The sequence below is a fragment of the Myxocyprinus asiaticus genome, chromosome 16, assembly GCF_019703515.2.
Source record: "Myxocyprinus asiaticus isolate MX2 ecotype Aquarium Trade chromosome 16, UBuf_Myxa_2, whole genome shotgun sequence".
NCBI classification, from domain to species: domain Eukaryota; kingdom Metazoa; phylum Chordata; class Actinopteri; order Cypriniformes; family Catostomidae; genus Myxocyprinus; species Myxocyprinus asiaticus.
The window spans coordinates 32,406,402-32,418,836 of NC_059359.1; the positions used below are offsets into that span (position 1 = coordinate 32,406,402).

The following is a 12,435-nucleotide window of genomic DNA, read 5'->3' on the forward strand; positions in this document are numbered from 1 at the left end:
TCCAAAGAAAGTAACATTGAAGGAAAATTCTGTCATCATTTACTCAACCTCAAGTTGCTTCACACCTAATGATTTTCATTCATCTGTGGAACAAAAGTTATTTTGCAGAATGTCCTGGCTGCTTTTATCTGTAAATCGGGACTGGGGCTGTCAAGCTCAAAAATGACAACAAAAAAAAGCATTGTTTTGGCAAAAAAGTCTTGACTCCCATATTTAAATGTACGCAAATGCGATTGAGATTTGAGAGCTACAAGGTTTTAGCAAATAACAGTTAAAAGTTTAGCCTGTTTGTCAGACAAAGTTATTGTATGTCTTCAGAATACTTAGAATATACCCCGTCATTTTTGGAGCCCCCATTCCTATTCACTTTCATTGCATGGAAAAAGTGGCCAGGATATGCTGCAAAATAACTTCTTTTGTGTTCCATGGAAGATAAAAAGTCAGACAGGTTCGGAATGACATGAGTAAATGATAACAGAATTTTCATTTCTGAGTGAACTAAACCTTTAAAATTCAAAGCCACTAGCAGATTGTGTGTAAGGTAAGTTTAGTACATTATCCTTGCTACTACAGAACTATCCATTAGTTTTTCATCTATACATATATTTATAGTGCATACCAAAAAATATACTATAAGCTACTATAAAAAACTATTGAACTCTCTCTCCCTCGCTCTTAATCAGTTTCTTTCTTTCTTTTCCTCTGTCTCTCGTTGTCCCTGTCTCCATGAGCTCTGACTGGCTGCTTTGTTTCTGATGAAATCACTGACATACTGAACTAGTGCTAACAAGCCGTAGATACACAGCAGTGAGAAAGAAAGTAGCCTATGTGTGCATGCATAGGTCTTTGAGCATAAGAGAATAAAGGAACAGTCATTTTGGGTTTATCTTCTATGGGTGACTAGTTACATAACAATAACAGAAGATAAAAATGTGTGTGTGTGTGTGTGTGTGCAGGCTAACTCACCAGTTTTGCCTCAGAATGCATGGATGGAACATGAGGGGAGGAGCATGAGTTGCTGTGGGCAGGGCCTTGCATGCCCATCATGTTGGAGCCCATGGACATTTGCCTCTCCATCTGCAGCCAGAAAAGTGAACACACACACACACACACACACACACACACACAAATGAGTCAAAATTTGTGTAATAGTTAATTACACAAAAGTAGTTAATATTAATTTGCTAAAAATTTTAAAGTCTGTGTGTATCTGTGTTTGTGTACATGTTTATACTACATTGTGGGGACCAAATGACCTCACAAGGATAGTAAAACCTGAGATCACCTACCTTGTGGGGCCCAGCCAGCAGTCCCCACGAGAGAAATGTTTTATTAAACATACTAAACAATGTTTTTTGAAAATGTAAAAATGCAAAAAGGTTTCTGTGAGGGTTAGGTTTAGGGGTAGGTTTAGGGTTAGGGGATAGAAATTATCATTAGATCTGTATAAAATCCATAAAATACATGGAAGTCTATGGAGAGTCCCCACAATGATATAATAACAAGTTTGTTTGTGTGTGTGTGTGTGGGTGTGTGTACATTTTTGCCAAAGTGTAGCTATAAACTACAAAAGTTTAGAATAAGGTTGATAAGGGTTAGCCTATAGTGATTAAAAATGCCAATGTCTTGTTTTATATTCAAATTTAAAAAAAATCTAAATTTATATTTATTTAAAAAATATAAATAGTTTATTTATTAATTATAAAATGTTTTATTTGTAATGCGTTTTATAATTTATATTATATTATATTTTATTATTAATTATAGTAATATATTATTTGTATTAAATAATATTAATACATAATATTATACATTTATAAACAATATTAATATGCCAATATTATATTATATTATATTATATTATATTTATATATACATATTTATAAGTTATTTTACGGTTAGGGTCAGTCTGAAGTAATTTATTATGTAAAACAATAAAAGTCCATAAAATTCTCATTGCGTGTGTGGGGTTTTGTATGTGGTGTGTGTTTCTATATGTATTCCACAGCTCTGTGGGCATAGCAGCAAAGACAAGCTAACAGAGGAAGCTGAATACTGCAGAGGTGTGAAGCTTAAAATAGGATTATTAACAAGGTGAAACACTTAAAAAAATCTTAGTTCAGCGCTTAACAGAACATATTAATTCACAGGGTCTCAATTAGGTGTGACCAAATAGCTGAAATTCATTTTCAGATGTTTGCACACATTGAAGAGTGTGCCGATAATTTATGTTCACTTTTAGGTGAGCAAAACTGTAAAATGGTGCATTCAGTGTGTGCGTGAGAGAGACTGAAAGAGAACTGGGGTCCCCCATCCCGCACCCTTCCAACCCCCTGATGACCTATATCAGGGTGAAAGCGACAGTCCACAGTAATAATTGGAGGAATATTTAGTTTGAAAATATCACCCCGCGCTGCACCCCTTTGCTGGGATGTCAATCAAGACTGAAAAAACTTGCTATTTTTAATTTAATCAACTGCATTTACCTCCACATCCAACATAGGCTGGCTTATGTTACAATGAGAACATATGTTGTATCATTAGAACCCTGATACAGGCAACTCTCTCAAAAACACACAAAAAAACACACACACACACACTGCCTCAGCTTGCATTCATGTCCTTATTGACATTTCTGAAATAGAAATAAAAAAAATCGAGCTTTGGTAGAATATTACACCTCTGCTGATGGGCTTCCTTTTTTTTATCATACAGTTTTTATTTCTTTATTTGGGAGGTTACAAGGTTTGAGAGATACATATTCCTCAATTTCTATGTCAACATCTTAGAGACAAAAAGACATATCAAACAAAAATGGTACTTATATCTCCCTTCTTATCGTATCCCCCAACCTCTATTAATCCCCCCATCCCACCCCGCTCACATGGGACAACTATGATGAACATTCAGGAACCAGATACATTTATACAGCCATTGAGCGCAATCACAATTATGTATTAATTTCAGTAATAAGTCTTAAACCATAATGATTACATCTTTCCACATCATTATAGTTTTCGGTATTGTGTGGTTGCTCCTTGCAGAAGAAAGCACAAAGAATACAATTTCCGGTAGGCAATGCAACCAATATGTGAAAGATAACTGGTGGTTGACCAATGTTGCACAAGTTTTTTTGGCTGCAGTTAAAGCTGTCAATCAGATTTTCCAGGTCCTTTCTTTGATTGGGAATGATGAATCGTCATTCAAAAGTGCAACGCTGGGTCCATATGAAAGCAGTTTCCCACTAAAGTTGAGACAGTGACCACTACCTTCAGCCAAGTTCACTATTTGTCCCCACGGGCACATTTATGCACACAATGTGGGACTGCCCACATTATTTGGTTTGCATCCATCAAGTTCCAAATAAAAAGAGAGAAAAAAAGAATTTCTGAGATGAAGTACCTTTTTTTGTTTGTAACAAATTTAACAAGTTTAATTTACTGGATTATACAAAAATTACAACAAGGCTATCTACACTGTAAAAAGTAACCTACAATAATTGCAATATGGAGCAATTTCTACCTAATCTAACACTTAAAATTAGTTTTGTTGGTGTAACCTAATGTAGTCAGGTTGATTCATTGATGTTAAATAATATTTTTGACTTGGGAAAAAAAAAAAACAGTTTGATATTAAGCACATTTTTAGGTTAACATTTGTAATTTATAAACCATTTTTTGTTGAATTTCCAGCAAAAATAACTATATTGTGATATAGACTGTTACCATGATATAAAAATACTCATACCATGATCCACCCTTAGAGTGAACTGAATGTGTTTGTGTGTATTAATGTGTCTTGGTGGTCAGGCCGAAAGTGTAAATGCATTGTGCATGTTTGTGGGTGTGGGCGGTGGTGTATTTATGATCTCACAGGCATCAAAACGGCAGACGATCCTTGCATAGTGGGGTCAGGCAGTGTGCCAGGCATGGAGGCTGGCAGTGGCTGTCGCTGTCTGTTCCTCAGGTGCAACAACGAGGAAAGGGAACCAGGCACTGGCCTAAGAGAGCCAAAAGAGAAAGAAAAATTAGGAGAAAATGAGAAAAAGGACAAATGAGATGAACTTATTTCCTCAGATAAAAGTTTCGCTTTGAAACTGACGTCAAGAACGCTAACCATGAGCCATTATTAGAAATTCATATCATACAGGCAGTAAATTCAGTTCTCATTTCTATTTGTCATAGTTCTAAAGAATTTCAGTGCCTTATTTAGTCTTTTTTAAGAAGTCATCATGCACAGTCAGACAGACACAGAGAGGAAGAATAGGTTTCCCAGCAAGAGACGTCCTGCTGGAAGCTCTCACTGGAGGTTCACTGTAGCCTAAGACTGATCAAGCCCTTTGTGCTTCAATAAAAGAGTTGGTGTGGATAAATGTGTAATTAATAAATGGGAAGTGATAAAAATTAGATATATTTAAAAAATCTAGTTCAAAACATGAGAATTCGTAAAAATGTAATCTTTATGTCCATGTTGATTTCATACATATTTTATAGCATTTTCTAAAAAAAAAAAAAAATTACAATTTTATTTGCACCTTGAATACATGTGTGTACACAACATAATCATTCACTTAAAAAAAGTTAAAGGTAAGATGTTTTCTTACAGTTTCTCCATTTAAACTGAACAAAATATGTGTTTTCATAAAAATGTCAAAATATCAGATATTTAATATATAAGATATTTAATATATAAAACCACAGAACCTGTGACACTGCTGACATGCAATACGCAGTTTCAGCACACCAAACCCACAATGTCTTCTCCACAATGGCATGAAGCACTACACTTCCCCTGACCGGAGTGATATTTGGGCAAAATGTGTGAGATATAACACTCACTAATTTCATCACATCTATGCTGTCTTGCAGATATGGACCACCACATAGTGTGGAGAAACACAGCTTGTCTGAATAAGCCTCAGATGACAAGCATTATTTGAGTCTGGTTGGAGGGCTGACCGACAGCTGAAAGGGAAAGGAGGGGGTCTCCACCTGAACAAATACCTGTATTTATCCGGCCTAAATAGCAGCATTTATACAGTGTGATTACTGTGTACACACACATTCACGCACACACATAGACACATGCACATGCGGTCATTACCATTCTGATGTTTTGCCATTAACACTCCAATCCATCACATTCTAAGAACCTTTAACAATCTCACATCTCTAAAACACGCACACAGCCAGGTGAGATTTTGCTCATTTTTAAGCTGCTAATGACTTTGGCGGTTAAAGTGTTAGTTCGAAAATCTTTCCCTCTGCTATAGCTCTCAAATCACATTCACATATTTTCAAAAATAGCATGTCAAAGTTCCACACAAAACTATTGTGTTGCTTCGGAAGGCTTGGAATATAGAACACAAGTCAAATTAACCACTTTTATGGTCCTTTACTTTTTGGTCATTTATGAAGCTTGAGAGCCCCAATCCCATTCACTTTCATTGTATGAAAAAGATCAGCCAAGACATTCTGCAAAATTTCTCCTTTTGTGTCACACAGACAAAAGAAAGTGAGTATAAAACTAAACGAAAGTGAGTAAATGATGGCAGAAAATCACCAGTCAACTGCCACTAAAAGCAAAAGTGCATAACAATGTTTTTGTCCATGCAGTGTGCTAATGTCTGTTCGCTGTGTCTGTTTCAATATAAAGGAATTATGTAGGAGGACAATGACTTACACTATTGTGGCAGAGCAGCCACAGCTCTGCTCAGAACCACCACTCAAACAACAAGCTGAATAAAAACCAACCATGGCCTGTTACCATTGAAGTGAACAAAAAGAAAAAAGAGAGTGGGAAAGAGTGTAACAGAGAGAGGGGCAACTCTCTACGGGACAGTCCCACTGCACATTAAAACTCAATGAACAGGAAACAGTCCTAATTAGGAGCTGAACCTGGCCAACGAGAAGAAAGAGGCTTTATGTGCTGCACAGGTTCCACTGCCAAACTTTCTCACCTGCTTCTGAGAGAGAGAAAGATTGTGTGTCAAGAGTGAAAAGAAGTCGATTTTTACTTTTTCTGAGGACAAATTCTTATCTGACAGGAAAAGTTCTCCACGTGACGGAAGTGGAGAGAAAGTCAGAGGGAGCCGCATTGTCTCTCATCTTCCCACCATTCTAAATTGGTGTGTGTGTGACAGACCTCTGACTAAAGAGAACGAGACCTCAAGTACAACAGTCGGTTGGTGTGACACCCTTGTTCTAAACCAGCTAGTGAAATGCTGGTGTCGTGCCAAATTTTGACTCCCAATAATAGTTATATTTAAAATTAGGTGTAAGTGTGGCCTTTAGGGATAGGGACTATGACTCCCTACTATAGTTAGGGTTAGGGGTAGGTACAGGGGTGGACTTTAGGGATAGGGATCAATCAGCTAGTAGGGAGTAAGGATCTAGGGTTTACATTTGATTAAACACGTATTGAGTGAAAACAGTATCATAACCTCATAACGATCCACAAATGCACACAACAGATTCACACATGCACACAACAATCATATAGATTATAGAGGTATTTACACTCAGTGAGAACTTTATTAGGAACACCTGTACACCTACTTATTCATGCAATTATCTAATCAGCCAATCGTTTGGCAGCAGTGCAATGCATAAAATCATACAGTTACGTTTCATATTACTATATGGGTCAGGAGCTTCAGTTAATGTTCACATCAACCATCAGAATGGGGAAAACATTTAGCTCGTGATTTCGACCGTGGCATGATTGTTGGAGCCAGATGGGCTGGTTTGAGTATTTCTGTAACTGCTGATCTCCTGGGATTTTTGTGAGTTTACAACAATCTCTAGAGTTGCCAAAAACAAAAAACAACCAGTGAGTGGCAGTTCTGCAGATGGAAACACCTTGTTGATGAGAGAGGTCAATGGAGAATGGCCAGACTGGTTCAAACTGACAGAAAAGCTATGGTAACTCAGAAAACCACTCTGTACAATTGTAGTGAGCAGAATAGCATCTCAGAATGCACAACACGTCGAACCTTGAGGCAGATGGGCTACAACAGCAGAAGACCACGTCAGACACTTTATTAGGACCATAGTGTTCACTCTGAGTGTATATTTGAATAGGTATTTATAGAGGTATTTATATTTAAATAGACTCTGGTCATCTAAAATGTATAACAGTGCAAATGACATTTGAGAGCTATGGCGGATGGCAAGATTGTCAGCAAATAATGATTTAAATTTAGGTCTTTTCATCATATAAAGTTATCGCATGGATTCAGAAGACTTCATATGGACTCCTTTTCATATGGACTACTTTTATGGTCAATTTTTGAGCTTGAGAGTCTCCCTATCCAATTACTTTCAATGTATGAACAAGAGCAGCCAGGATAGTCTGCAAAACTTATTTTGTGCTATGCGGAAGAAAGAAGTTATATGGGTTTGGAACAACATGAGTGAGTAAAAAATTACAAAATGTATTACGTTTTTATACTAAGTTATATGAATAGGACACTTTATAAAGTATAGAGCTTTCGAAACTCCACCATAAGCATTTACATCTCTACAGACTCAAATGAAGTGACTTAACTATAAGAGGCTTGACTACCACTTGAGAGAGAGAGAGAGAGAGAGAGAGAGAGAGTGAGAAAGAGAGAGAAAGTGAAAGAGAGAGAGAGAGAGAGCCAGGCACAGTCAGCCCACTGACTCATATCCTTTCCTTCTGACTCCAATCCAGCAATGATGTAATGCCCTTGGCTTCTTGACCCCCTCCCCCCCCCCTTCCCCATCTTTCTCTCTTTTTAAGTCTACATTCTCTCTCAAACTCTCTCTCTCACACACACTCGCTGCACCATGCTAACTCGAGCAGACAATGCAGAAGTGAGTGGTGCAAAAAGTTTCTCTTTTTTTCTGCTCTGTGTGAATGTAACCAAAACAGCCCGGGGCCTGGTTCCAGCCGCTGGGAGACGGTGGTGCGGTCTCCATGGCAATGGGCCTAAACAGCGGGAGAAACAGAGAGCGGCCAAACAGCTTGCAGCTGCCTGGCGCTCCGAGTAAACACAGCACAGGACCTGCCCTTGATTTACCACTTTAATCACACTAAGAGAGAGAGAGAGAGAGAGAGAGAGAGAGTTTGCCACAGGCCCAAGGACTGACAGGATTGTAGTGTGGGAAGAATCATATGAATCTGATCAAATAAATCAAGAAGGGCTGTGATGGAGTCTGAGTCTCATTAAAGGCCGCTAGAGAGGGGGTGATGAAAAAGCCACATTCTAAGGAAATTGAGAGGAGGGATACGGGGAGGACTGATAACAGGTTGGCAGTGACAGACTGAAGACCCACATAAGGTCTAGACCAGTGTTATTTTAGTTAAAGAAAACAAAAACTAAATGAAAACATTTTTATTAACCAAAATAATCGAAAAACATAATTAGGCAAACTGAAACTAAACTAAAATACTTTTTTTGGACTCCGCAACTAACTAAAATTCTAAAATATTAAGCGACAACACTAGATGGCCTAGAGAAATATAACGGCATGAAACATTCCTAGTAAATCAGTTAATATCAGTTTATATGAAGTTAATAAAACTTGGGGCCTGGGAAGCTCAGCAAGTATTGATGCTGACAACCACCCCTGGAGTCGCGAGTTCGAATCCAGGGCGTGCTGAGTGACTCCAGCCAGGTCTCTTAAGCAAACAAATTGGCCCAGTTGCTAGGGAGGGTAGAGTCACATGGGGTCCTCATGGTCGCTATAATGTGTGGTTCTCGCTCTCGGTGGGTGCGTGGTGAGTTGTGGGTGGATGCCACGGAGAATAACGTGGGCCTCCACACACGCTATACCTCCGCGGTTATGCGCTCAACAAGCCATGTGATAAGATGCGTGGACTGACGGTCTCAGACACAGAGGCAACTGAGATTCATCCTCCGCCACCCAGATTGAGGCGAACCACTACGCCACCATGAGGACTTAGAGCGCATTGGGAATAGGGCATTCCAAATTGGGGAGAAAAGGGGAGAAAAAAAAAGTGAATAAACTTCAGGAGGAGCACGCCCATCTAATCTTCCAATTTATTACCAGGATATATAAGCAGCCTCTTGCCTCGGCTCAGCATCAGTTCTCCCGGCATCCAATCTTCCACGAACCGGCATCATGCCTGACTTTCCGGAAAGCAAACTTTTTCCTTCAGACGACGAACTCTCCAATCCTCCAGAGGTGCCTATGCATCCATCGCAAACTGGACCGGATTCCCCCTCCTTTATTCCAGGATCAGCTTCACCAGCCAAACGTACAGGACACAAAAACCCATTGTATATCATTTCAACACAACAGAAAACACTCTAGAAGTCCACGCTCTCCACCTCATTCATAATCTCCTCAATTTACGACAGCTCCTCATGCTTCTGCATCACAAACACCATCAACATAGTAATTTGCTTCTTCAATTGAACATGCTTCAGCCCCTCCCATTTCAAACTGATCCATTAACGATCTCCGTCAAGCTCTCTGTAAATCCGGCATTCCTTTCTCTCAAAGAGCCACCAAAGCTCAACTCTACAAGCTCTATTCATGCTAGAAGCAAATGGATCAGGCCTCCCAGGAAATCGTCCCAAAGCATCCAAGCCAACTAAGCTCTTCTCTTCATTTTCTAAAGCCCCCAACACACCTCTTCCACAGCCGGTAAATCCAGAGGTAGCTGGCAACACTTCCTCATCCGGTTCCACCCGGCCGGCATACTACCGCGGCTGCACGCAATAGTTCCGCCCCCGCTTCGTCTCTAGCAATCCCCCTCCCTCTTCAGAACAGGAACCGGCCACATCATTCTCAATTCCCCCTCCACTTTTTTCCTTTCTCCCTCCAGCTCCACCACTACATTTAATATCATCTGTCTACAGACAGACTCATTTGCAAGATCAACTTCACAAATAGCTCCCCCTATCTCCGTCCCCACTAACGTTATTTCCTCTACCACATCAAATCTACCCACCCCAGAGCAGACCTGAGCATAAGGCTGCCTCCGTAAATGGTCCCGCTTCCTTTTCCCCTTGACTCCGTTCCATCTGTTATTACTAACCAGACCATTCATGGAGCGGACCTAAGTGCGAGGCTGCCTCCGTAAACAGTCCCGCCTCCTTTCCCCACCCACTATATTCCATCTTTTTCCATTAACCATCCAGCCCCTGGAGCGGACCTAAGCATGATGCCGCAAATGGTCCCTCCTCCTGTCTACCCTTCCTCTAATCCCAACCTAGCTCCAATAACATCAACCCATCACTTTTTGACCCTCTGTTCATAGACGAAAACAACTGGCCAGTTTCTAGGCACTGGTTCCAGAAAAACCTTAAAAACATCCTCACCTGCTCTGGTACCCCAGCCCACATGTTTTCTTCCCACTCCTTTCACATAGGAGCAGCAACCACTGCCACCCAGAAAGTCTTACCTAATCACCAAATTAAACAGCTCGGGAAATGGTCCTCAGATGCATTCCATTCAAATATCAGAACTGACCTTGCACACATCAAACAAACACATCTAGCCCTCGCCTCTTTTTAAGTAACCAATATTTATGCTCCCCTCTCATATTTATCATTTGACTCCCTACTCTGCCTCGCAGGGCAACCTTGCTTTGGGGGGGAAGTAGCTCTGTGTGGTTTATTTCATGGTTCCCACTGCCCACCACTGGGAGGTGCTCCACGTGGGTGTTGCCGGGCCCGCTCTTTCGGGATCAGAAGCTCTCACCTCTTCTGCAACATTGGTGAGCCTCGCATTTACAATCCCTGGGCTCCATGTCATAGTTGCTGCAGAGGGAATGCTTCACCTTCAACTATAAATATCCTCCAGTCTGAGCTAATACTGCCGCAGCAGTACCCCGGCTGATGCTGCCGCAGCAGTGCCTACCCATGCTCAGAGTTTCAAAACTGCCACAGCAGTGCCCCACTCATGCCCTGCAGGAGTCATTCCACTTATTCCTTCATTCTTATTTCGTTGAACTTACACTCTTTGGGCGAAAATCTCTACGCAACTAAGCTTATCCAACTCTACCTATTAAATTGCCATGTTAACTCAATCATTCACCTTGCTGTCTCCAACTTGGCCTCTTTTTGGGGGGTTATACATCTGCTCTAGTCGAGTCTCCTCTTCGAGCCCCTCCATCATGGACAGCAAGCAAAACCAGTTTTAACTTTTATGCTAAAGATTATATGGGCATGCAAACTCATGAAAAGAAGTTAATAAATGTAAGTCCTGGAGGAGCACGGCCATCTAATCTTCCAATTTATTACCAGGATATATAAGCAGTCTCTTACCTTGGCTCAGCATCAGTTCTCCTAGCACTCCACCTCCTCCCCTACTCCTCCTTATACATCTGTCCCACACTGACTATCTCTATTCGTACTAGTCCGGGGTGTTATACATCTGCTCGAGTCACCTCCTTGAGCCCCTCCATTGTGGACAGCAAGCCAAACCAGTTTTATCATTTATGCTAAAGGTTATATGGGCACGCGAACTCGTGAAATCAGTTAATGCATTTGGGCAGTCCTAAAATACTAAAGCTAAAACTAAAATAAAAATTAAATATATTTAAAAATGAGAACTAAATTGAAACTAGAAAATCCTAAAAACTAAATTAGTCATAGTTTGAAAACAAATTTAAAATAGTACAGAAATAAAAACAAAATTAAAATTTCAAAAGTACAATATCCCTAGTCTAGGCCTGTCAATGAGAACAACAGTGAGAGGCTTATCCTGAAATACCTTAGGGCAAGCAAGCATGGCGCAGCTCACCACAAAGCCCCAATTATGCACAGATACATCTCTCATTGCTGCTGGCTATAAGAGAGAAAGAGAGCAAGGGAGAAAGTGAGAGACAGACAGAGTGGTTTGGCTCATTGCCATCCAGTTGTTTCTTCTTGTGACTGAAACTATGCTGAGAGCGCTTCAGTGCTACAGACCGAGGGAGGTTTCAGGCTCCGCCCCCACCTGTCAGTCAAACCTTCCACTGATCCATCACACGAGAGCAGCAAAATTTGAATCGTTCCCATGGCTAATACAGAACACCTTTAGCCACAGAAAGGCATGTGAACAATCCACTGTGACCAGCACCCTGCTTTGTTTGGATGATCCATCAACATTCGAGTTGGACATTCGGGAAGATGGTTTGTGGTGACTGCAGGAGAAAAAAACTCTCTTTGTCACTGTAACATTTCCACCTACATTAGCAATAATAATCTACATCGTCACATCATATTGCTATGTTCTCATTTTCCAACATCTGCTGAAGGTCGTACTTCAATCCTTCGCTGTCAAAGGTCATGAAGAGCTAATAAAACTCATCAAAAAACCAAAAGCCACAACATGTATGTTAGATCCAATACCAACTAAGCTTTTAAAAGAGGTATTCCCTGTAATCTCTGAACCTCTTCTTAATATTATTAACTCCTCGCTATCTTTAAAACATGTCCCAAGAAACTTTAAAATG

The 12,435-nt window shown here is 40.3% G+C and overlaps 1 protein-coding gene across 2 annotated transcripts in view; it reads right to left on the reverse strand.

The window, feature by feature from the left end:
• Positions 1 to 12,435, reverse strand: part of LOC127454438 (cyclic AMP-responsive element-binding protein 5-like) — a 109,578-nt gene that overhangs the window by 38,550 nt on the left and 58,593 nt on the right. For both annotated transcript variants that reach the window (XM_051721634.1, XM_051721632.1), the window contains exons 6-7: positions 3,874 to 4,000; positions 967 to 1,077 (exon numbers count right to left, since the gene is read on the reverse strand). In XM_051721634.1, the coding sequence (XP_051577594.1) occupies positions 967 to 1,077; positions 3,874 to 4,000 (238 nt within the window). The remainder of the gene's footprint in view (positions 1 to 966; positions 1,078 to 3,873; positions 4,001 to 12,435) is intronic.